Source organism: Balaenoptera ricei, chromosome 1 (genome assembly GCF_028023285.1).
Source record: "Balaenoptera ricei isolate mBalRic1 chromosome 1, mBalRic1.hap2, whole genome shotgun sequence".
Classification (NCBI taxonomy): Eukaryota; Metazoa; Chordata; class Mammalia; order Artiodactyla; family Balaenopteridae; genus Balaenoptera; species Balaenoptera ricei.
The window spans coordinates 7,801,892-7,828,466 of NC_082639.1; the positions used below are offsets into that span (position 1 = coordinate 7,801,892).

General features: G+C 37.3%; 1 protein-coding gene across 16 annotated transcripts in view; it reads left to right on the plus strand.

Moving 5' to 3' along the window:
• The window catches only part of KIF1B (kinesin family member 1B), a 327,303-nt gene that overhangs the window by 217,345 nt on the left and 83,383 nt on the right, over positions 1 to 26,575 (plus strand). For 10 of the 16 annotated variants that reach the window (XM_059912466.1, XM_059912483.1, XM_059912491.1 and 7 more), the window contains exons 3-13: positions 1,355 to 1,431; positions 2,178 to 2,357; positions 4,627 to 4,692; positions 8,284 to 8,462; positions 9,047 to 9,158; positions 12,941 to 13,018; positions 13,872 to 13,937; positions 18,090 to 18,165; positions 22,151 to 22,229; positions 23,333 to 23,475; positions 24,549 to 24,590. In XM_059912466.1, coding sequence (XP_059768449.1) covers positions 1,355 to 1,431; positions 2,178 to 2,357; positions 4,627 to 4,692; positions 8,284 to 8,462; positions 9,047 to 9,158; positions 12,941 to 13,018; positions 13,872 to 13,937; positions 18,090 to 18,165; positions 22,151 to 22,229; positions 23,333 to 23,475; positions 24,549 to 24,590 — 1,098 coding nt within the window. Of the gene's footprint in view, positions 1 to 1,354; positions 1,432 to 2,177; positions 2,358 to 4,622; positions 4,693 to 8,283; positions 8,463 to 9,046; positions 9,159 to 12,940; positions 13,019 to 13,871; positions 13,938 to 18,089; positions 18,166 to 22,150; positions 22,230 to 23,332; positions 23,476 to 24,548; positions 24,591 to 26,575 lie in introns of all 16 variants that reach the window. The other 6 variants (XM_059912517.1, XM_059912535.1, XM_059912576.1 and 3 more) reach the window with 2 other exon arrangements.

Here is a 26,575-nt window from a genome sequence, read left to right on the forward strand (position 1 = left end):
TCAGAGTAAGTGCTCCATGAATGTTGGCTATTATTTAAATCTTGTAGGTAGTGCCTTTTGTTTAGAAGTATACTTCTTTGCTTAGGCTACCATTTGTGTGTGGGGAGATGTTCTTTCTAGAACCATGTCTCCTTGTCACATGATTATGTGCTGTGTGAGCCTTGTTAATACTCTGTCAGCATTTGAGGTTGGAACATAAGTGTGGCCATACCCCGTGGAATCCAGTGAGAGAGAGCTAAGCACCGTAGCAACTGTTGCTATTTGTATCCTGAGCAACAGCTGCCCGGGGCAGATTTATTTTTTAATCCTGATCTCAAATAGCTTGGGATGTGGCCCTGCCTTAGAGCAGTGGATTGGTTGGTCTGGGCTTTGAGGCGATTTCATGACCACATGTTACAAAGATTCTATTCCGTGTGAAATATGAGGTGCTAAAGCTTTGTGTGTGTAAGGGAGGAAGAGAGGCCAAGCCTCAGCATTCAGTCAGTCCCTGAAGTATGTGACTGGGTTAATCACATGAGAAATCACTTTAAAAAAAAAAAATTTATTCATTTTTTGGCCATGTCGTGTGGCATGCGAGATCTTAGTTCCCCGACCAGGGGTCGAACCTGTGCCCCTGTGGTGGAAGCACGGAGTCCTAACCACTGGACCGCCAGGGAAGTCCCGAGAAATCACTTTTAATATGGACAGTGAGGCTTCATACTTTTCAGTCAAAAGTAATTTTACTGTTTATGACATTCTACAGATGATTTAGAGGTCTGTGTTTCTAGTGTATACACGCACACACATACGTACACACGTATATACATATATCTAATCTAATAACTTACGTATTAGTTATTATCAATTGTGGATTTCACAAATAAAACTATCCTTCCAATGAATGCTTCATTACTAAATGCTTTTCTTAAGTAGATAATAGGATCTTTAAAAAGCATTTGTTTTAAATAGTGGTTGGATTAATTCAGTAATTTTCTAATTTTTATTTCTGATATATTGAAATATTTCAAGCCTTATGAAGCACCTTGAAATAGTAACATGGTCCATTTCCAAATTTTGTCTGCTAACTTACCTAGGATTCAGTCACAAGATATTTACTGAGCACCTACTATGTACCAAGCTCTGTTGTAAATTCTGGTGACATCTAGTGAATGTCGTTGGTCTGATTCTTTTCAAGTTCTCTATATAGATCCTACCTATTAAAAATGTGATTATTTTTGTTTTTCGATTGCCCTATTCAGATTCAGTGGTATGAATTTACTGATTTGGTTGTTGTGAGTTTACAGTATAACATCATGCTGAACTAAAAAACATTTAACTGAGTCACTTATAAAATCAAAACATTTTCATCCTCTAGGTATTATTAACCCAAAGAACCCAAAGGAAGCTCCAAAGTCCTTCAGCTTTGACTACTCCTACTGGTCTCACACCTCGGTGAGTGTACCCATGGTGCAGCGTGGTAGAACAGTTGTGGGTTTTAAACCTTTTGAAAGAGGCTGAAGATCCACAGGGAAAACAAAGATTACCAACATCTAGGGAAATAAAGAGTAAGACCCTTTGCAGTATCCCCTTACTGATTATAGGACCCCAAATCTTGCTGGCTTCTAGGGATTGTTCCTAAACTAGAGTTTGCTTCTGCATCTCTTTGTTATGCATTTTTTGTTCTTTTTTTCCTATTTTGTGTTAGAGTAGGAGATGTTTTAAACTATTGCAAAGCCTAATTGCCAAGGGAAGGGCCTGTGAAAGGGGTTGGAAAACATTCTTCACTGAAAGCTGTGTTTATTGAGAAATAGCCACACCACCTGGAGCGAATTAAAAGAAATATTTTTATATGTGGACTTGATCTTTGATCTTTCAGCCCCATTTTCCACTTAAAATTTTCTTGGAGCTCCCTGTGAATGGAAGAGTGATACCTTCAAGGTTATGGAAAATGAAATGTAATCATGTCAGATAATTTCATGTAGATATTTTTATGTATGGCTGGCCTGGATGTCTCTGATAGTGCCTCTGTGTGTGTGCATTTAATGGGAAAAATAAACTATATGTAGGGGGGACTTAAAAAATATATTTTAGGTGATTATTCTGATTTCAAACACTTTTATTTATTATAGAAGTAATCAAATAAGCATAGGAAAGAATATGAATAAAATGCCATTTATTTTTCCTTTTAATCTTTATAGCCCGAAGATCCCTGTTTTGCATCTCAAAACCGTGTGTACAATGATATTGGAAAGGAAATGCTCTTACATGCCTTTGAAGGATATAATGTCTGTATTTTTGCCTATGGGCAGACTGGTGCTGGGAAGTCTTATACAATGATGGGTAAACAAGAAGAAAGCCAGGCTGGCATCATTCCACAGGTAAAAAACAAAAAAACAGAAGAATGAAAAACCTCTGTTCATTATTACTCTTAGTCCTCAATTGCATTAACAATTATTTTTATTAGCAAACATTTATTCAGGGACTATTGTATGCAAGGCACAAAGATAAATCCCTTTCCCTGAGAGGAGCTAATAGTCTGATGGAAAAGACTGATATGTATTCATGTCTGTTTTTAAAGGTGGGAAAGTTGACTTTTTGTAAAGGTTTTGCTGTATATCCAATGCCATGTTACTTTATCTTTTGAACAATGTTATCAGCTTCTTTAAAAAGTGATAGTATGTGCCAGGCTCTGTTCTGAATCCTGGGGACACCTGGTGAGTGTTGTTGGTCTGATTTTTTTTCCCAAGTTCATATATAGATCACCTCTTAAGAATGTGTTTATTTTTGTTTTTTGATTGCCTTATTTGATTGCCTTTCCTTTTATCCTGTTAAAATTAATTCTATCACTTAAAGCTTGAACAATCTGAGATTTTTTTTCTTTTTTAAGAGCAGTTAGTCTTTTGATTCTGTATTGTTTGGGAATGGAGAAAAGTTGTGACACAGGTACATTTAGGAAGAACTTCTTTTGCTAGTAACAGGAACGTGGTTTGCTTTTATTAATGATATTTGGGATTAATTTTAAAGTGTTCTTTTACTGTAGGCCTAGTGTGGCCATTGCTATATTCTGAAAATAAAATATATAAGGGAGCAATAGCTACTTTTTTGAATGGATTATTGGATTATAATTTTAAATTCAGCTATATAATTGAAATGCTTATTATTAATAAAGATTAGGACATTTTCAGAAAAAGATGAACATACTAGCGTGCACACACACACACACACACACACACACACACACACTCACATATATTTTTTTAAATTTTGACTGTGCCAGGTCTTAGTTGCAGCATGTAGGATCTTTAGCTGCGGCATGCAGACTTCTTATTTGCATTATGCATGCGGGATCTAGTTCCCCAATCAGGGATTGAACCCGGGCCCCCTGCATTGGGAGCACGGAGTCTCACCCCCTGGACCACCAGGGAAGTCCCTATTTTTTTTTTTTTAACGTAAAAAATAATGTCTGTATTGAGACATATATTTGGGAATTGTCCTTCTTTGTGTATAGTAATGGTAATAATTATAAAGCTAATTAGAGAAAACATTAAATGTAGCACTCATAATGTGCCAAGCACAGGTCTAAGTCTTTGCTTTTACTACTATGTAATAACTTCTTTGACAATAAAATAATTGTTTGTAGATATAGCAAGTAATATTAAATAGTCCTTCTCTTTCCTTTAATTTGTTTGTTATTGGAATTCTTGTATAGTTACATATGTATCTCTTTTCTGGTAGAATTTTTGAATATTTTATTTTAATGCCAAAGTATGAATTTTTAAGAAGACTTATGTTTTAGAAACTGCCACTTAAAATCCATCTTAAATTCTATTTAGACTTCTAGAGAATCATGAACATGTAGTTCATTTTTCAAATGTATATTGATTGCTTTAATACTAAATATATAGCAAATGAAAATTCAGTGGATTTTTATTAATTATTCTTATTTAAAACATCACATATTTTAAATAAATTCAAAGGAGAGGGAGAGTGAAATTTTATAATTTTCCTGATCTAGAAAAATTGTTTTCTGTTAGAAATGTCACTGTGTAATGGAACAGCCTCTCATAAAAGGGATTGGAATCTTAAGGCAGAGGTAAAGGGGAAAAATTTATAGAATCAAAATTATTCTCAAAAACACCTTTATTCACTCTTTTCAAATAGTGTATATTCTCTCTATGCATATATGTATGAATTTACAATGTATATAGTAACTGAGAACATATAATAAAATTTATATATCATGATAAATAAGTGTGCAAAATACAGTTTAATAGTAGTTTTACTCCTACAATTATAATACTGATAGTTGAGTCACAGTTAATTCTAGTATAATATGAAGAGTTGAATTCACATGAAGTAAAATCAATGACATAACAATAGAAGAGACATAATCCCTTCTCTTCCCCTATATGTGGCTTTCTTTCTAAGGAAACATTATTGAGGTGATACTGTTGAGGGACAATAGGGATTAGATGAGAAGAATGTATTAAAAACTTTCATTTCATTCAAAGCATTTACCTTTGATGTTGATGCCATTAATATTTAGAGAAAAAAAGAGAAAGGGGATCTCGCTAATCCCTTTAGCACGCATGGGTAACGTAGTACTTCTGATTTATGCTCTTCGTGCCTCTCGTTCTGTTTCTACAGTTATGTGAAGAACTATTTGAGAAAATCAATGACAACTGTAACGAAGAAATGTCTTACTCTGTAGAGGTGCGTACATTCGTGGGTTAAAAACAGAGTCCTCTGTGCTCCATTCTCTCAAATGCTACTTTTAAATGGTTCCGAATTATGACTGAGCTATAGATCGCTTAACCATTGCCCCAATTCTGTACTTTGAGGCTATTTCTAAGTTTTGGTTATAATGAAGAATGTTGCAATTAAATCCTTGTTCATAAGTTTGTGGCTTTATTTTCAGTTATTTCCTTTTTATGTATGTTGGTTGTCAGATGATACATTTGAATTGCCAAATGGCCTTTTGAAAGGCTATACCAATTTTCCATTCCATCAGGAGGGTGTAAGCACCCACTGTGTCCTCGTCAACGTTTAGTATTTTTGTTTTTTAATCTTTGCCAATTTAATAAGGGAAATTTTCTCACTCTTAAAATTAGAATTTCTTTGATTAGCAGTGTGATTGAACATCTTGTAAATTATGCATATGCCTGTTTACATTTTGGGATTGCAATGTTTTTGTTATTCATTTGCATGAACTCTTCCCCCTTTAATATTATTAATAATGACTTTTGACAGGCATAGGTTTTAAAATATATGTAATCAAATCTCTTCTCCCCTTCTCCCCTTTGTAATTGTTTATAATCTTGGAAAGTTATTCTCCATTCAGTGTATATACCCTAGTTCTTTTGAGAAGAGGTCTGTAGAATTACATTATTTATGTTAGTTTATTTGATAAACATTTCCACTTTTTTGTACAAGTGCTTTATGAAGCTGTTGTTTTACACATCCCCATTTTTGGTATTCAGTTTCATAGTAGCTGAAGTTATTAAAACATTCTGTTAACATGAGCCTGTTGTTTTGAGAAATCAGTCTGTTTTTTAAGTGACTTCTAGATTTTTTAAAATGTATATGTTGTGACTTTCTATAGGTCTTATGCAATTCTTAGTTGACCCACTTAGCTGCTTTGGGTTTTTTCTTTACCTATAAAGTGTTGTATAAATTTCAAAGAATTCTGCCTGGTAACTATCATGCACCAAAAGGGGAATGTGCTGCTCTAAAAATATTTTTTGTTAAAATGAATTCTCTGAATAGCTTGTCTCATCCTATAACTATTCTTTTTTGAATATTAAATGTATAGCAAATGAAAATCAGTAATCTTTATTAATCATTCTTATTAAAATATCATAAATTTTAAATAAATTCAAAGGATAGGGAGAGTGACAATGTGATTGAAGTTTTTGAGCTTATAGGTAATAAAAGAAGCTGCCATTTTCTTTCATGTTATTCAGAGTTCACAGGCTTATTTGGAGTGCACAGTGTATCCCTAATTGATACTTTGTTGTTCTTCACATTGGTGGGACCTCTACCTCCTCTCCTGCCTCTCTCCCTTATTTACTCTACTGCAGCGACACTGGCCTTCTTTTTTTCTTTTTTTTTTTTTTTTTTTTGCTGTTTCTGGAACACACCAGGAACATTCCTACCTCAGTGTCTTTTCATTTACATTTCTTTTGGCCTGAAATTTTCTTTCCTGGATGTCTTTTTTTTTCTTTCTTTCTTTTTAATATTTATTTATTTAGTTGCGCCAGGTCTTAGTTGCAGCAGGCAGACTTCTTAGTCTCGGCAAGCAGGCTCCTTAGTTGTGGTTTGCGGGCTCCTTAGCTGTGGCATGCAAACTCTTAGTTGTGACATGCATGTGGGATCTCGTTCCCTGAGCAGGGATTGAACCCGGGCCCCCTGCATTGGGATTTCAGAGTCTTTGCCACCAGGGAAGTCCCAATATCTTTTTGACTAAGTTTTCACCTCCAAGTCTTTTGCTCAAATCATACCCTCTCAATGAGGCTTGCCATGACCACCTTATTTAATTTTGCAACTTGCCCTCTACCACAGCACTCCTGACCTCTCTTGCTCTGTTCTTTTTTTTTTTAATAGTATTCATCACTTCTAACCTACTTTATAATATTTTACTTATTTTTTATGTTTGTTGTTTATTTTCAGTATCCCTTTTAGAATCATAAGCTCATTAGGGCAAGGATCTTTATTTACTGATGTATGCCAAGGGCCTATAAAGTGCCTGGAAGCTAATGGTGCTCAGGGAATTGAATTTGCTAAGTGGGGTATATGATGGTTGGTTCAGAAGTAGTGATGTCTTTAGATGGATTTGCATATTAGAGAATAAGTAACGGAGCACATCAACCTTACTCAGGTTATTTGGGTCCTCTTAGTACCATGCCTGTGTGAAAAGGGACAGTAAGTTTTCCAAGAAAATATAATATCTTCCTGGGATTCAGGATTGTATGTACAAGTTTTAAGTACACAAGAATGATTAAAGTTACCATTTCAATTTCTCATCTAGAATAACCTGCTTTAAGAAAGAATATTTGTTGTCCTGTTGTTTTATTCTTGTAATAGATCAATTACTTTATCTTTTGAGGGTTTTCAGTATTTTAAAAACTGACTTTAAAATACAGTATAAATATAGTCAGAGCAGACTGAAAGAGAATGGAATGGAGATACAGTTTTATTTCAGATATTCTGAAAATGTTTCTCTAGAAATTTAAACTTGAAGAATGCAGGAGTTACATTGTATGATTGAACAACTCGGTGACACAGAAGTGTTTTATTCCTAGGGAAGCATCGTGATAAGGCTTACTGTGGTGAATTTTTCCCACTTCAGAGCCTTGATTGCTTAGAAGTCTGATCTTGTAGATCCTTCAAAGCCAGACTCTTGAGTGAAGCTCATTTGACTGATGTTAGGAAACCACCATGTTGGTTTTTGTTACTTTCCCGTGAGGAATAAATATTACCCTGACCAGAACACTCAGATTAGCAAGACTGGTATATTATCCTCCTGTGGGCAGACCTCTGTTGGAACCCTGTTGTTTTTTTTGGTGAGTATGGAATTGGAGAGGAGTTGATTAGACAAATTAAATGTTCAATTGCTTCAGATGAAGAAATGATAGCCTAATACATCCCTTTCCATGATAGGAATGTTCTTGCTGATGGGACAAGAATTCCTGAAGTGTACTGTCTGTGGCTTCCCCTTTCCCCAGGGGACTTGGATAGGTCCTCCCAAACAATCAGGTTCCATGCTAACCAACCCTTACCCCTTCTGATAGATATATGTTTGGTCACAATGTGGCCAGACTTAAAGTATGAGTCGCAGATCTCTTTTGTCTTCCCTGCTCTGGAATATTGATGTTGTTCCTTGGTTTTAACACTAATAGAAATCTTGTTTTCAAGCTTTTGGAGTAACCTCATTGTAATCCCCAGTTATTGACAACAGCATGCATTAAAAAAAACCAAAACACTAAAAACTGATAAGTTACTACTAAAAATGATTTTTTTTCTGCCTAAGACAAGTAGGAGCTATTGTGTGCTGAGAGAGCCTGTTTACCCCCTTTTCTTTCCTGAGAAAGTCAGAAGGCTGGTTCTAACCTACTCAGTTATATCTGTGCTACTGGTAATAGAATAAAAGGGACTGGAATTGGTATTTCACGTTGTAAAGGTTACTGATCTCTAATTGTAGAGCTTTTAATAAAAGGTGAAAAGATAAAAAGATTTTAAAATCATTTTAATGTATAGGATTTCTTTTTCCAAGTCCTCTAAATCACTTTAATAATATGTTCCTAGGTGAGCTACATGGAAATATACTGTGAAAGAGTACGAGACTTGCTGAATCCAAAAAACAAGGGTAACTTGCGTGTGCGTGAACATCCACTTCTTGGCCCATATGTGGAGGATCTGTCAAAGTTGGCAGTAACTTCCTACACAGACATTGCTGACCTCATGGATGCTGGGAACAAAGCCAGGTATGGTAGGAAATAGACTGATGACTGAGGTCTTTGGTATATTTTGAGGCCTTTTGTTCCTGGTTAAGGATTTGAGACCACATTTATAACTATGAAAGTTGCTTTCACCGTGGAGTCCTCTGATGCTTTGGCTGTGCTGGAGAAGCAGGGTCCTCAGCGTATTTGGTATCCTTCTCATCCAAACAGTGCACTGCTGAAACACGTTAGAACTTTGATTAAGTTTTACTATTAGGTTTTCATCAAGTTGTGGTAAAATGTTGGTTATCACATGCCTATGGTAGTAATTGATTCCAGAATAACTGAGCACCTAATAAAGAATAAAAATCAAATGCCTTGGTGGTTTCTAAAGGTATAGCTGGAGTATGAAGAATGATTCTGATGGGTGCCTTTGGAGTTGGCAGGTAACTTGATAGGTTCACAGATAAGGTATATTGAGAGCAATTTTGTGTAAGTGACAATCTTGTAATCTGAATAAGTTTAAAGCTGTCGCTTGTGATTGTTATGCTTATAATTTGGAGGCTACTGTCATTTTAGCATTCATCTAAGGATTCTGTTGTCATGTGGTCACATTTATGTTTTTTTAGGACAGTGGCAGCTACCAACATGAATGAAACAAGTAGCCGTTCCCATGCTGTGTTTACCATTGTTTTCACCCAGAAGAAACATGATACTGAAACCAACCTTTCCACTGAGAAGGTAGGAGAACTTCAGTGTCTGGGCTTGAGTTGTGTGGAATGGGGATTTTCAGAAGTCCCTCCTGCTACCTTCTGATTTTGTGGAAGGGAAGAAAGTTGCCCTTTTACTTAATGAAGGGTATTTTATACTTTCCACTAATCATTTTTATTCCACTCTAAACCAGTTTTGAGTGTGGGTTCTTGAGTGAAATTGCAAGATAGAAAACAAGGTTAAGAAAAAACAATCCAAGACTTTTGAGTCTCAAAAACTGCTCTATGCAAGAGAGTTAAGCAGTTCTGTGGGGAAGAAGATCCTTTCTTTTCTTCTTGACTGGAATCTCTTAATTACCTTGTTAACTTCTCTGGTATGTGTATTTTACTTTTTTGAGCTCTGATAATGTTACTGTGGAATTAAACTGTTTAAGCAAACAATTAAGCAGACAAGATGTGTTTTATTCTTGGGAAAAAAATAACTGCACAGCATTTCTGATGTTCCTCAAATACCTGTGCTTGTTAGTTTCTCATTTTCTACGGTGGTTGGTTAAATATAGTAGACTTTGGGATTAAACTGCTTGCTTTAGATCTTAGCTCTGCCATTTTTCTGCAGTGTTATGTTGGGCAAGTTAGTCTTTGTGCCTCAGTTTCTCTAACCTCATAGGATTGGTGAAGAGGGGTAAATATTAGTATAGGGTAAGTGCATCTACTAGTGCCTGGCACAGAGTAGCCACTCAATAAATGTTAATTTTATTTTTATTACCATTAATAATAGACTTACGTTGATTTCTACTCTGCCTACATTCCTAAGTAGCATGCAGCTGGATTTTTAAATCTGAAGTTAGATTTATTGTCCTGGCTGTTATAAAAGATCTTGCCTTATAAACTGAGTACTTTGTGATGCTAATATCACTAAAAACTAAAATCAGCTTTTAGTTGGTGACTTGTTTGTTCATTTTAGCTGAAGATTATTTTTCAAAATACACTCTTCATATAGGTGATCAAATAACTTGACACTGCCTAGCCAGAGGTTTTATATTAATGTCATTTAGTAGTCAGTATTTGTCTGAATGGCACCAAGGAACATGCTATGTGAAAGCATTTTTTCTTTTCTTCCCTGATGTTAAATCTACAAAAATGATGATGTTAACCCATAACCATAGCTTCTATTTTGGATACTTTTCTGTAAACTTTCCTGAAGCTTTAAAAAAATTTTTTAAACAACTTTATTGAGGTATTATTGAAGTACAACAAACAACACGTATTTAGAGTATAAAACTGGATCACATATGTATACAGTAGTCCCATCCTTTATCTGCCGGAGATAACATTCCAAGACCCGCAGTGAATGCCTGAAACTGCAGATAGTATCAAAACCTTATATATACTGGGCTTCCCTGGTGGCACAGTGGTTGAGAATCTGCCTGCCAATGCAGGGGACACGGGTTCGAGCCCTGGTCTGGGAGGATCCCACATGCCGCGGAGCAACTAAGCCCGTGAGCCACAACTACTGAGCCTGCATGTCTGGAGCCTGTGCTCCGCAACAAGAGAGGCCGCGATAGTGAGAGGCCCGCGCACCGTGATGAAGAGTGGCCCCCGCTTGCCACAACTAGAGAAAGCCCTCGCAGAGAAACGAAGACCCAACACAGCCATAAATAGAAATAAATAAATTAAAAAAAAAAAATCATTTAAAAAAAAAAAAAAAAAGGAACTTTCCAAAGTCTTTAAAAAAAAAAAACAAACCTTATATATACTGTTTTTTTCCCATACATTTATATTTAGGATAAAGTTTATAAATTAGGCACAGTAAGAGATTAATGACAATAATAAAATAGAACAATTACAATAATATACTGTGGTGTTGATATGTGAATGTAGTCTCTCTCACTCTCAGAATATCTTATTGTACAAATTTAGTGCCTTTTCCATCTTAACTAAGCAGTTATCACACACTGTGGCCATAACTTTTGCAGCCTGAAGTGCAACAGCAAAACTAGCATGAATTACTTTTTCCCTCTTCACAATTTCATGAATAGAAGATTCATTGTTACCGTAGATATTAGCAACCTCAGCATACACTTAAAGGAAGCACTTTGCGGCTTCTGTTTGGCATATCCGAATTGCCAGCATTACTACTCTTGCGCTTTGGGACCATTATTAAGTAAAATAAGGGTCACTTGAACACCAGCACTGTGATACCACAACAATTGGTCTGATAACTGAGCCGGCTACTAAGTGACTAAGGAGTGGGATATGCTGGACAAAGGGATGATCACATCCCAGGCATCGACCGGGATAGAGCGAGATTTCATCATGCTGCTTAGAATGACACACAATTTAAAACCTATGAATTGTTCATTTCTGGAATTTTCCATTTAATATTTTCTGACTGCAGTTGACCATGGGTAACTGAAACCGTGGAAAGTGAAACGGTGGATAAGGGGGGACTACCTGTACACCTGTAAAACCAGTACCACAATTCAGATAATGAAAATTTCTTTTACTCCCCAAAATTGCCTTATGCCCCTTTGTAATCTCTTCCACTCTCATCCTCAGGCAATCCCTGATTTGATTTCTGTCACTATAGATTAGTTTACACTTTCCAGAATTTTGTTAAATAGAATCATATAGTACGTACTATTTTCTTCCAGCTTCTTTCAACTTAGCATAATGATTTAGAGATTCACCTGTATTGTTGTGTGTATCCATAGTTCACTCATTTTCATTGCTGATCAGTATTCCATTGTATAGATATATCACAGTTTGCGCATTACTTCATCTGTTGATGGTCATTTAAATGAACAGTTTTTGATCATTACAAATGAAGATGCCATGAACATTTGTATACAGGTCTTTGTGTGCATACTTGTTTTTTGTTTCTCTTGGTAAATACCTAGGAGTAGGGGACTTCCCTGGTGGTCCCGTGGTTAAGAATCCACGCTTCTACTGCAGGGGGTGCGGGTTCAATCCCTGGTCGGCGAACTAAGATCCTGCGTGCCACACGGTGTGGCCAAAAAAAAAAAAAAAAGAATAAAACACAACAACAAAAAATACCTAGGAGTAGGATGGTTGAGTCTTATGGTAGGTGTACGTTTAGTTTCTTAAGAATCTGCCAAACTGCTTTCAAAAGCGATTGTAGGGCTTCCCTGGTGGCGCAGTGGTTGAGAGTCTGCCTGCCGATGCAGGGGACGCGGGTTCGAGCCCTGGTCTGGGAGGATCCCACGTGCCGCGGAGCAGCTGGGCCCGTGGGCCACAGTTGCTGGGCCCGCGCGTCTGGAGCCTGTGCTCCGCAACGGGAGAGGCCGCGATAGTGAGAGGCCTGTGCACTGCGATGGGGGGTGGCCCCCACTTGCCACAACTGGAGAGGGCCCTCGCACAGAAGCGAAGACCCAGCACAGCCATAAATAAATAAATAAATTAAAAAAAAAAAAGAGCCTCTTAAAAAAAAAAAAGCGATTGTAAAATTTTACATTCCCATCAGCAGTGTGTGAGAGTTCCAGTTGCTAGAAGCTTCATCTTTAATATGCCATTTAATGGGTTAATGAGTTTTATACATTTTTATGACATATCATTTTAAAATGTGTTTATCCTAAAATTACTTCTTTTAAACCAAGGTAATGGATATGAACTTTTTTTGCATGCTCTTTAAATTGACTGCAGTATGTTTGTCTTCTTATGCCACGTATAAGAGGTCTAATTAACATTTTTAGTGTTCTCTATGACTTAATCTTTTAATTTCTTGCCTCTAAATGTTTTCTACTTCTACCTTGCTTATTTTTTAATTGCCCCAGTGTTATTGTTCTTTACCAGGTCAGTAAAATCAGCTTGGTGGATCTAGCGGGAAGTGAACGAGCTGATTCAACTGGTGCCAAAGGGACTCGATTAAAGGTATTTATTTTACCAAACAAATAGCCTAGTCAGTAAATGTTCTTTGGGAATTCCCTGGTGGTCCAGTGGTTAGGACCCCTCGCCTTCACTGCTGAGGGCACGGGTTCAATCCCTGGTCGGGGAACTAAGATCCCGTAAGCTGTGCAGCACGGCCAAAAAAAAAAGTTCTATAACACAGGTCAGCAAACTATGGCCAGTAAGCCAAATCCAGCCCACTGCCTGTTTTTATAAATAAAATTTTATTGGGACACAGCTACATCTATTTGTGTATTGTCTGTGGCTGCTTTCGTGCTATAGTGATAGGGTTGAGAAGTTGCAGCAGAGACCACATGGCCCACAAAACCTTTTACAGAAAAAATTTTATGTCTTCTGATCTGTAACTTCAATGCAAAGATATGTTACATGATAATAGTTAAGGTGGACTTCATGGTCAAGGTGAAAATTGAATTGTATTTTGAGGAACAGTCAGAATTTGGTTAGATGGAAGTAAGGGACAGTAATGGGAAAAGAATACACAAGATCTAGATGTGAGAACAAGCATGGAGTTTTCTAGAGATATGCTTAACAGGAGGAGAAATTTCATGTCATTGAGTTGTCGGAAGAAGGCTGCATCTGTAAGTTTTTGGAGCGCAGACATCTTGACGATACTTCAGGACTGCGAGTTAGGCATGTGGTCCTGGCATGTCAACAAGTGGAGAGGAGTAAAGATTGAGGGTTAAAGGAGGTTTTTAGAACTTGTGGTCATAAATAAACAAATAATGCTAGCATATGGTTAATTGTATTTTATGTGTTATATGTGATATGGCAATAGTAGAAATTATCATAATTCTTTTATGTTTGGTGTTGATTTCAGGAAGGAGCAAATATTAATAAGTCTCTTACAACTCTGGGTAAAGTCATTTCAGCCTTGGCAGAGGTGGTAAGTGTTATACTTCATTGCATGAGAAAATTTGTTCAACACATGTACTTGACGATATTTTATGGTGGCTTACGAAGGATGGTCTCTTGGTCCTTTTATATAATCTTGCCTTTCTCCTTTTAAAGCTTTTCAGATAAGATACTGGGTATAACACACTTTGACTTTGTACTGAAAATAAAAGTGATTAAGAAGAATGAAAGTAAATGTAGATCTGTAAAGGCTAGAATTAAAACTAGGTCTTTGCAGACCTAAGGTTTGACTATTTGAACCTTATTTTATATCTCTCATAAAAACCAAGTGTATTTATTACATATTCTTTTCTATATGATCTTTTCTAAATAGGATACTGTACATTTTAGAGTATTTTGAGCAATTTGCCTTGGTGAATGCTGTTGATTTGTGGGCCAATAATATACTTATTAAACTAGTTTTATTTTTTCTTATTCCTTAGCTGTGGAACACTAAAGCTGAAACAGTTTTTGTATAAGGGACTTCATTATTTAGGTTAGAAGCTAAGGAACTACTGGGTACTGTATGCTTTAATTTAGTTTAGTACCTCATTTGAATCCCTAAAAAAGAATGAAATGTTTTCTTGCTTGTCTCTGAGAAGTCATATTCAATTTATGACTTAAAATTTAAACAGAATATTTTCTATTTGGAGGCTTATCCTGTGTTTTCATTCTCTTTTAAATGCTTTCATCTGTAGGATAACTGCACCAGCAAGGTATGGTGGGGCTTGGTAGAAATGAACTAGCTGTATATTCAGCTGTGATGATTTTAAATCCTCAGCAGGATATATGGAGGACTAAGTAGGAATGGGACCTTCAAAAAACTTTTTATTTATTTTCTAGCACTGGAATTTAGAATTGCTGTTTAGGGTGACCATGAATCATGAGACTACACACCAAAATTAATTTAGGGAACATGATGTGCTTTGGAGAATGAATAAGGGAGCAAGAGAGAAATTTGAGGATGCTTCTATATTGTGTTATCTTATGGTGCTTCTCCTAGTGATCTATAAGATTGTGACTTGAAGAAGTCGCCTATAAACCTCTTAAAGAGCAATAAAAGAAATTTCTTATGGGTACCATTCTAAAACATAGCTGGCTTCTTGAAATTATTGGTATATATTTTTTAAACCTCTTTTTATTATCTTGTTTCCTACCATGGAAAGTCATGGATTATTTAATCATTAAAAAAATTTTTTTCTACTGTTTGATGATACATAAAGTGAAGGCTCTAGAATCAAGTTAAATTTCTAACTATATCTACAGAACACATTATTTGCATCCTTATTAATCCAGATACAATAGATTTTTCTTTTCCTTAAATTCTACACAGATATTCTAAAATTTATTACTACTCTTTAGCATAAATAATAGAGCACTTTAACAGTTTGTTCTGAATCACAAGAGTAACATCAGGGATAGAGGCAGTGTCTGCATTGAAATATTTTTAAATGTATAGATTTGTGTATTCTCTACTTCTACAAAAATATTAATAAAACATAATGCTCTTTTTCTGTTTTCTGTTTTTTATTTTTGTAAAGCTGCCTTAGATTAAGACATCTCTCTGCTATTTGATATTATACATGTGTGGATATTCTTCACATATCTAATCTGGGTCCCAGAACAATGAAGACTTAAAATTTAGTGATTATTCTGACTTGTCCATTTGCTTATCTGTTAACATCCATATCAACCAGAAGAAGAGTCCTAGTTTTCTATGTATTTCCCACACTGCTCTATGCCACAAAATTTTGCAGATGATTTTTTTATAATCAGTTTTATAAAACCCAGTTTAGTACTTTGTATCTGTGTCATAAACTGTAACAGATCAGAAATAAATTTTAGTTTTTATGTAACAAGCATGAGTTTTGGTGAATTAAGATGTATTATTATTTCCGCTGAGGGGAGAAACAGGATTATTACCATCCATACTTAATAGTATTTCTTTTTAGAGAGGTTAATGATCTAAGTAAAGCTTTTTATGTAAATACTGAAACACTTATTTTGAAAAAATTATGGATGTGAGAACAGGAGATTAATTTGTATGAGAGCAAATAGAGAAGAAATGGCTAAAATTCTGTGGTATTTTCAAGTGGAAAAGATTGAAGTTCTATTTATGCTTCTTCATTTAACTACTTCTTAATTTAGTCTAATTGACAGAAGTGAAAATAGAACATTTTAGAATCTGACACTGCTTATTTTTACAGTGCTGTTGGCAGTCACTGTAACTGGCATACTTTAAATCTTGCAGCCTTTTCAGTACTAACCACAGGCAAAGTGGAGTGTTTAGGTGCAGTGGGGAACGGAAAGGATAAACTGAGGTTTCAGGCCCCAAGAATTTTATAGTGGAATGAAAGTCGCACTCGGCTGTGAATGACTGAGACGGTTAATTCTCGCTAAAGGTCTGTGTAATTTAGAAATAGAACCTGCTGTGGAAAATGACTTTGTAATTGGTGGAACGTGTGTCTGTGGGTGGAGTAGGATGAGATGTAGGGGACGTATTTGATGAGATGGAATTCAAGTGCCAACTTGCCTACTTCCTTTCCTCCTCAACAAACCAGAGTCAGCTACTTAGTACTATTTTTCTGAATACCCATGCTTTAGCACGAAGTAGATCATCCTTAGTTTAATGTAACCTCAGATTATACCAGGAATGGATTATAAAACTGCCTGTTACTGGGGAAATGTTGATCAGTGAACTCTGGCTTTCCCCTTAGAAACTTCTTTGTTGTTTTTTTTTTTAACGTATTTACTGGAGTATAATTGCTTTACAATGTTGTGTTAGTTTCTGCTGTATAACAAAGTGAATCAGCTATATGTATACATATATCCCCATATCCCCTCCCTCTTGCGTCTCCCTCCCACCCTCCCTTTCCCATCCCTCTAGGTCCCCTTAGTAGCTTCTTAAATTGTCACAACATAGTAGTCAGCCAGCAGATATTGGAGTAGCTATTATACACAAAGCGTTTGCATTGTTTTTTACTTTCAGAGGATATAATTTTCTCCATTTCAGCACTGGCTTTGTGTTGGTGCTTTTTGCTTTATCCTGTGATAATGAGAAGGGACATGGAGAGAGCAGTACAAGTAAACTATTTTTTTTTAAATTTTTATTGGAGTATAGTTGAGTTACAATGTTATATTAGTTTCAGGTGCACAGCAAACAAGTAAACTTTTGATAAATATAGAAACTTTATCTTGCAGTCTTTTTAAATCTCCAGATTAGCAAATTACATCACTTTCTTAGACCTTTTCACTTTGAGTCCAAATTCTAATGGTTGGATTTATTTTGAACATAATTTCCTTTTAAAGAAACCAAATGTGTATTAATATACAAGAGTTACTAGATATGCAATATCCCACTTGCTGATTTGGTGGTTGGCCAAGTAAATTCATTAACTAAATGAGTTGTTCCTACACATCCAACCTGGAACACACAGGATTCATCTTTGCCCCTCTGCAAAAGTAAAAATTATTATTTCAGGATTGGGTATGAGATGATATTAAGGAATTACTGTTAATTTTGCTAAGTGTGAGAATGGTCTTATAGTTACTTTTTTTTTTTATAAAGTCCTTCTCTGTTAGAGATATGTACCTGAAGTATATTTAGGTGGAATGTTGGATTTGCTTTAGAGCCCTACACGAGCTATAAAAGACAGGGTATTAGATAATAGTATTGTATTGGTGTTAAATTTCCTGAATTTGGTCATTGAACTGTGACTGTGTAAGAGAATGTCCTTATCTGCTGAAGTGTTTAGGGATAAAAGGGCATGGGGTCTGCAGTTTCCTCCAAAATGGTTCAGGAAGAAAAAATGTAGAAGAGTGTTTGAGTGATAATTGAAAAGTGATTGGCAAAAAATTGATAATGGTTGGAGCTGCATGATGGATATGTGGTAGCTCATTATGCTACTCTCCAAACTGCTGTGTATGTTGTAAATTTTTCAAAATAAAATATAAAAAAAATTATTTATTGGATGAGCTTCGGGTATTGTGAAGAACTGAAGCTGTGAGTGTTAAATTTCAACAGTGATGACATCGTACTGTAATTTAATTTACTTGGGAATTTTAGACTGGTTTGCCTTTTGTGTGAATTATTCCTCTCTAACAACGCTAAGAGAGGCTAAGGCCATTTCTTTCTGTTTAATAGAGTAAGAAGAAGAAGAAAACTGATTTTATTCCGTACAGAGATTCTGTACTTACTTGGCTCCTTCGAGAAAATCTAGGTATGTTGATCCACCAGTGTGTGGATCTTTTTAAAGCTGTTTACTGATTATGTTTTGTGGTTAATTGTCCTGTATTTCTGTTTTTTGAGAAGAAAAATCTCTATTACTAACTTGAGTACTCTTTCCTTTTTTCATTGTTTCTCTTGATTCAAGCTGATTGGATTTGCTCGCCTTAATGTAATTTAATTTAATTTTTTTGGGTTTTTTTTCCTACTGGTTTTATTGAGATATAATTGACATATAGCACTGTATAAGTTTAAGGCGTACAGCATAATGATTTGACTTACATCCATCATGAAATGATGATCACAGTAAGTTTAGTGAACATCCATCGTCTCATACAGATGAAACAAATTAAAGAGATAGAAAAAATTTTTTCTTGTGATGAGAACTCTTAGGATTTACTCTCTTAACTTTCATTTATAACATAGTGCAGTGTTAATTATATTTATCATGTTGTACATTACATTCCTAGTACTTATTTATCTTATAACTGGAAGTTTGTACCTTTGGACCACCTTCATCTAATTTCCCCTCTGCCCTACCCCCTACCTCTGGTAACCACAAATCTGATCTCTTTTTCTGTGAGTTAGTTTGTTTGTTTGTTTTTGAAGTATAGTTGACCTACAACACTATGTTAGTTCCTGTTACACAACATAGTGATTTGGTATTTCTATACATTTCAAACTGATCATCACACAAGTCTAGTTAATGATATGTTATCATACAAAGATATTATTGTAGTTTTTGACTGTATTCCCCACACTGTACATAGCAATCTATATATATGGATTATTGTAAATTACTGATCTCTTAAGTTCGTGCATTTTAACAACTCAACCTTTTTACCGCACATCCCCCCGGCCCCCCCCACCTTCACATTTAATGTTTTGGCATCATATTTTACATCTCTTAATTTGTGTATCCCTTAATTACTTATTGAGGATATAGATTATTTTACTACTTTTATCTGTTAACCTTCCTACTTGCTTTATACGTGGCTTTACTACCTTTATTGTATATTTGGCTTTACCAATGAGATTTTTCCTTTTGTAGTTTTTCATGTTTTTAGTTGTGGCCTTTTTTTTTTTTTACTTAGAGAAGTCTCTTTAACATTTCTTGTAAAACTGGTTTGGTGGTGCTGAACTCCTTTAGCTTTTGCTTATCTGTGAAACTTTTGATACCTCCGTCAAATCTGAATGAAAGCCTTGCCAGGTAGAGTATTATTGGTTACAGGTTTTTCCTTTTCATCATTTTAAATATATCATGCCACTCCATTCTGGAGAGTTTCTGCTGAAAAGTCAGCTGATAGCCTTATGGGAGTTCCCTTGTAGTAACTTGTTGCTTTTCCCTTGCTGCTTTTAACATTCTCTCTTTATCTTTAATTTTTGCCATTTTAATTATAATGTGTCTTGGAGTGGTCCTGTTTGGGTTGATCCTGTTTGAGACTCTCTGTGCTTCCTGGACCTGGATGTCTTTTTCCTTTCCCAGGTTAGGGAAGTTTTCATCTATTTTATCTTCACATATGTTCTCTCCCTCTTTTCCTTGTGCAGCCCCGTCATGTCATGTTAGTATACTTGATGTTGTACCAGAGGTCTCTTAAACTGTCCTCATTTCTTTTTATTCATTTTTCTGTTCAGCTTTAGTAATTTCCACTATTCCATCTTCCAGCTCACTGATCCATTCCTCTGTATCATCTAATCTACTGTTGATTCCTTCTAGTGTATTTGTCATTTCAGTTATTGTATTCTTCATCTTTTTCTAGTTCTTCTTTATATTTTCTAACTCTTGTTAAAAACTTCTGACTTCTCACTCTGTTGATTCAGTCTTCTCCCGAGTTCTTTGAACATCTTTACAATCATTAACTTGAACTCTCTGTTGGGTAGATTGCCTGTTTCCACTTAGTTCTTCTGGGTTTTATCTTGTTCCTTTGTTTTGAACATACTTCTCTGTTGCCTCATTTTGCCTAATTTGCTGTTTTTATTTGTGTATCTGGTAGGTGGGTTATGTGTCCCGACCTTGGAGAAGTGGCCTTTTGTAGGAGACGTCCTATGCATTCCAGCAATGCACTTCCCTCTGGTCACCAGAGCTATATGCTCTAGGGGTGCCGCCTATTTGGGCTGCGTGGGTCCTTCTCTTGTGGCAGGCTGACTACTGTGGGAAGTCTGGTAGGCGTGGCTGACCCCTGGTCTGGTTGCTTTCCAGGCCCTGCCTTGTGTGGAGGCTGCCAAACATTGGTGGGTGGGGCTGGGTTCTGGAGTGGGTGGTTACAGGGCTGGGGGTCCTGGATCTGTTGTCGATCTGCTGGTGGGTAGGGCCAGTTCCTGACAGGGCTGGCTGCAGAGCCTGGAGTGTCCTAAAGCTGGTGTTGGCATGCTGGTGAGTGGGGCTGGATCCTGGGGCAGCTGGCTGAAGGGTCCAAGGTGTCTCAGAGCTGGTATCGGCCTGGTGGCAGGTGGGACTGGAACCCAGGGCATCCCGGGGCTAGTGCCAGCTCACTGATGGACAGAGCTGGGTTCCCAGATCTCTGGCTGCAGGGCCCTGAGGGTCTTAAAGCTGGTGTTGGCCTGCTGGTGGGCAGGGTTGGGGCCCAGGGGATTCTGGGGCTGGTGCTGGCCCACTGGTGGGTGGAGCTGGGTCCCAGGGTCCCTGGGGCTAGTGCCAGTGCGCTGGTGTGCGGGGCAGGGTCTTGGGCCCTCTGGTAGACAGGGCTGGGTCCCGGAGTGGCTGTGGGTTCTGCGGGTCTTAAGGCAGCAGACCTGCTGGTGGGCAGGGCCAGTCCCAGCACTAATAAGCTAGAGGGAGAATTCCAAAATGGGACTTGCCTGTACCAATGTCCTTGTGATAGAACGAGCTCCCAAAATTGGCTGCTGCCAGTGTCTGTGTCCCCAGAGTGCACTCCTGCCTCTTGTCCTCCGAGATCAGCATGTGGGTCTGACCCAGGCTCCTTTCAGATTACTGCTTCTGCCCTAGGTCCTGGAGCGGGTGAGACTTTGTGTGTGCCCTTTAAGAGTGGAGTCTCTGTTTTCCACAGCCTTCTGGCTCTCCCAAAAGTAAGCCCTGCTGGGCTTCAAAGCCAAACGTTCTGGGGGCTCATCTACCTGGTGCAGTAGCCTGATGGGAGGCTCAGGCCCCTTGCTCTTTGGGGAGAACCTCTGCAATTGTAATTATCCTCCCATTTGTGGGTCACCCACCCAGGGCTGTGGGTCTTAACTATCCCACATCTCTGCCCCTCCTACCTGTCTTGTTGTGATTCCTTCCTTAGTTGCAGAAGGTCTTTTCTGCTAGTCTTCCGTTTTTTCTCATCAGTAGCTGCTCTGTAAACAGTTGTAATTTTGGTGTGCCTGTGGGAGGAGGGAGCTCAGGGTCTTCCTGCTCTGCCATCTTGGCTACTTCCCTGGATTTGCTCACCTTTAAATCAGGGTTTGCTCCCAAATCTCGTTTACTTCAGGACATGAACTGTGAAGTAGTTGTTTATCTGACCACACGCACCTGCTTCAAACTGTTGTTCCTTCTTCCTTTTTGAAAACCCCATGTTCCTTTTGATGCACATAATTAGATGTTACCAACCCTTACTCCTCTTTGTTGATGTTTTCCGGCCTTTTTGCCCTTCATTCACTGTTCCTGTAGACCCTTTCCCTCATTCTTAATGAGAAGGAGGTAGTGATTAGCTGTGTCACATGTTGCTGATAGAAGGACTGGCTGAGAATGGCCTGTTGTGCTGTCCATGTTGCCAGTGACTCTGACATCACTAAGAATGGCCTTGGTGGAGTGTCTGAGATCTTAATGGGAGTGGGAAGAGGGAAACTGGGCACAGTACATCCAGACGCTAAGATGTGCATCTAACAGTGCCTGGCGTGGGGACAGTCCAAAAATCTGTTGATTAAATCTTGGGATCTGAGATTGTGCTGTCTGATTTGACACATTCAATAAAATTTTTTCTAAAATGAGTATGGTTTGAGATAATTATAATTCATCTTTTTAGGTGGCAATTCTCGGACTGCAATGGTTGCTGCTCTGAGCCCAGCAGATATCAACTATGATGAAACTTTGAGCACTCTGAGGTACTCCAGTTTGATTTCAATAGCTAAACAGAACACAGTGCTACCATAAGTCATCTTGTTACGCCATGGATTTTCATATGCTATGTGGGTAGTCGCTTGAGTAAACAATGATCCATCCCTCTCATAACAGGGGGAACATGGGGGGAGGTTATTTTTATTATAATAGAGTTTACCTGTTTATAGTTTTTAGTTTCATTGAGGAAGGCAGGAACTTTTTCATAGGAAACATATTAAATTTGCTCTAGTGAGATTTTTGGATAACTTTTAGATAATAGTAGAAATTTCTTACAATATTTATTTCTATAAAAAGAAGTGTCCCCTTCTCCTGTTTGTCATTATAGAAATGCTCACATCATAAAAAGTAACAAAGTTATGAGTACATGTAATATTTTAAAAATTACTGACAGAGGGCTTCCCTGGTGGCACAGTGGTTGAGAATCTGCCTGCCAATGCAGGGGACACGGGTTCGAGCCCTGGTCTGGGAAGATCCCACATGCCGCGGAGCAGCTGGGCCCGTGAGCCACAATTGCTGAGCCTGCGCGTCTGGAGCCTGTGCTCCGCAACGGGAGAGGCCACGATAGTGAGAGGCCCGCGCACCGCGATGAAGAGTGGTCCCCGCTTGCCGCAACTAGAGAAAGCCCTCACACAGAAACGAAGACCCAACACAGCCATAAATAAATAAATAAATAAATAAATAAATAAATAAATAAATAAATAAATAAAAATTACTGACAGAATGTTTACTAATAGGGTAGTTTTATATATGAATAGGTTCCATTACTTTAATCTGGAACTTTCAACTCTTGTCTCATTAAAGACATTTTTGATATAATGGAAGAAACACTATATGGTCTAATAGATTAGTTTTGAGTCCTCTCTCTGATATTTATTTCCTTTGTGATCTTGGGGAAATCACTTAAATTCATTGGAGCCTTTTTCCTCATCTTTATAAGGTACTGTAAAGCTTTCTACAAATGTATTATTACTAAGGCTCATAAAATGTGTTAATACTCAAGCTGTTTGATTTACAAATAATGGTATGCTACTTATGAGAAGTAGAGCATTTGAGGAATGGCAAAAATGTGTTTTCTTTTTGGATCTAGATATGCAGATCGTGCAAAACAAATTAAATGCAATGCTGTTATCAATGAGGACCCCAATGCCAAACTGGTTCGTGAATTAAAGGAAGAGGTGACACGGCTGAAGGACCTTCTTCGTGCTCAGGGGTTGGGAGATATTATTGATAGTAAGTGAATTAAGAATCAACAGAAAATCTATTCCTTTCCTCTCAAGGGCTCTTCAACTTAGAGTTAAAGAACTTGAGGCAGCTAGATGGTAGAGAAAGAGTTTTTTGTTTCTTCTTAACTTCTAAAAAAGCCCATTGATGGTAGTTCCCTGGTGGCTTAGTGGTTAGGATTTTGGGCTTTCACTGCCATGGCCCGGTTTAATCCCTGGTTGGGGAACAGATCCCGCAAGACCTGTGGCCAAAAAAAAAGAAAAAAAAAACTCATTGAAAATGATCTTAGAATTCCTTTATTGTACCATGTACCAGGTTATCCGTTTGAACTCAGGAAATTACTTCTTAAAACGTAATATATCATTATTTGTATTTTTATTAGATTTCTGTTTTAGATCAGCAGTGAAGTTTATTTGGAATGTTAAGTTTATTCTCACTGAGAAATTAATCACTTCATAAAACTGTTACTTAAAATTTTTGGTTTTGAGTTACGGGTTTCTCTAGATTAATGTAGTAGTAATACATATGTAAGAAACCCACCATTCCAGTCACCTTTCAGGTAAGATTTACCTTTGAGTGGTTGCCCCCCTACAAAATGATTGAATGCCCCCCAACTCACTCCTTATGAACTTATGTAGGGGAAAATAACCAATTCCTGTCAAGTTCAAGAATTAGACTTCCAGAGAGTCCTACAATGTTGTCTTAAATTGAATCTTTTTTAACCTCAGTGATCTGCCTACATAATGTCTAATCAGAAGTTCTCCTAAGTGAGTTAACTAGATCATTCAGGTAGAATAGTGTATGGGTTTATTTAATAAAGCATATTTTTATTTTTTGAGTGTCAGATTAATATTATAGTGTTGGCAATTCTAATAAGATTTTCAAGGCCTCTTCTAGTTTAGTTCTTCTTACTGATTAGCACCTGAGTTTAAATGAATACATACAGTTTGCAAAATGATAATATATTATTCTAAGTGTCAATTTTTTCACCTTCCCAAATGCCAAATACTGCTCTGTTCCCTCTGTCATTGCTGAACCTGAACTTTGACCCTTTTTGTATTTTCCCTCTTGCTTACCTTCAGCTGATCCATTGATCGATGATTACTCTGGAAGTGGAGGCAAATGTGTGTATTTCATGTACTGGGTATTTCCAGCACTCTGACTCTCTGATCTGCCTCTGCTGGGTCAGCCCTAAAATGAGCTTTGCATGCCAGCCGTCCTAACAGGGAAATCCCAGACAGAGCATACTGTAGATCCAGAAATGTTCCTATTTTTGCCCTTTTCCATTAGCAAAGCAAGTTTTGCTGAATTTCAGTTTGTGGCTTGAATAAAGTCGAGAGGCTTAAAAACCTCTTGCTGCTTCTACTGTTCAGTTTTTCCACTTAAATGTGATTAAATTGAATCCAGAGTCATACATGATGATGATAGTGATGACAGCAGCTCACATGTTTTGAGTGTTTATAATGTGCCAGGACCTGTTCTAGGTATCTTGAATATATTATCTCTTTAGTCCTGTCAGTGACTCTGACAAAGCTCCATTTTGCCAAGGAGGACACTGCTGCCTGGAGTGGGTAGTTTGCCACTAAATGAGATCCTGTGGTTTCTTTGTGGTCAGACTGGGTAGTGTAACGCAGAGCCCTTGTTTTTAATCATATTACGCCTTTTTTGGCCTCTTGATCCTTCAGGGCCTGATTATTTATTAGGAAAATCCTTTTAAATTAGCTGTGTAATTCTGAGCCTTAGTGTATATATAATTGAAAACAATCACTTCTAGTTGGCCAAATCTCCATGACTGAGTAGCTTTGTGAATGTCGGATTAGCACTCACCTGTGCTTATGCTAAGTTGATTTCCTCCATATCTTGGGCCTCAGCTTACTTGATGGTTAGGTAAACTTTTTTTTTCCCTTTTTCATGAATTACAAATTAAATTTTAAAAAACTTGGGTGTCTAAAATGTGTGCTTGAAATGAGGACATTTTATAAAGCATCACACCTCATTACCCGCTGCATATCTGTCATTATGTTGGCAAGAAAGTAATTTCTTACCCTTTTAAGATAATTCATCAAGAAATTATTAGAATAAGTGAAGAATCTTGATTTTGGGGGGTTAAGTTTTAGGTTTTTATTGATTTGTTTGTTTCTACAGTAGGGCATGTAACAAGGCTTGGTAGACAGTGAGGCAATACATAGGAGAAACCAAAGGTAGCCCTGGCTGCTGAGATGAGGTTAAGCCTTGAAGGCACTATAACATCCTAATCCAGAGTGACTCTTGGACTGGAACAGCTCTGTCTGAGATTTCCAAAGCCAACTGATATTGGTATGGGAAAGACACCCTTTGTTCTTGCTTTTGTGCTCCAGGTGATGCTGCTGCCAGCTTGCTGCCTCACTCTTTTCTGAGCAGTTGTGGCATCTCCCAAAAAGCTATGCATGACTAAGTTTTAATTCTGTATCTGTGCAGGAAAGCAGCCTTGACTACTTCTAAGTTTCTGTTTCAGTCACTACCCTTAATGCCTTTTAGGGCTTGCATGTGTCAATTGGACCTTCTAAACTCCATCCATCCTATTCTTTCCCACCTTGCTGCCATCACCTGATGGCTAATTTTTTTGCTCCAGTTCCTACCCGCCTTTTAAAACTTGCTTGTTTCCCTATGTTCTATATTTGCAGATGGTGGTTTTCAAACTGGCTTGAAGCAACCGCTGGTTTTAAGGGGCTTCAAGAAATGGCTTTGATTAAATCCACATGGGTAGACCCAGAGAGAGCTAATAACGTTTTTTCTGACTCTTTGTGTTGACTCATATTATATCCTTTAAGGAAAACTTATTTAGTTTTGATACGAACTTTGAGCAATGTAGATTTTCTTACATTTAAAAATGAGCTAATTTAAAAATAGGAATGCACCAATACCTATGGATTTCCTCTGGTGCCTATTTGAGAAAGATGACTAATGAAGAAAAGTACAAACAACAAATTAATGAATTTGTTGTTTGTGACACTTTTTACCAAAACTAAGTTTAAAAGCAAAACTTAGAGCTCTATTAAAGACCTTAGTAAATGAAAGTATGTCCCTAAAACTTGCATTCCATACTAGGAACTTGGCTCCCCAGTGACTC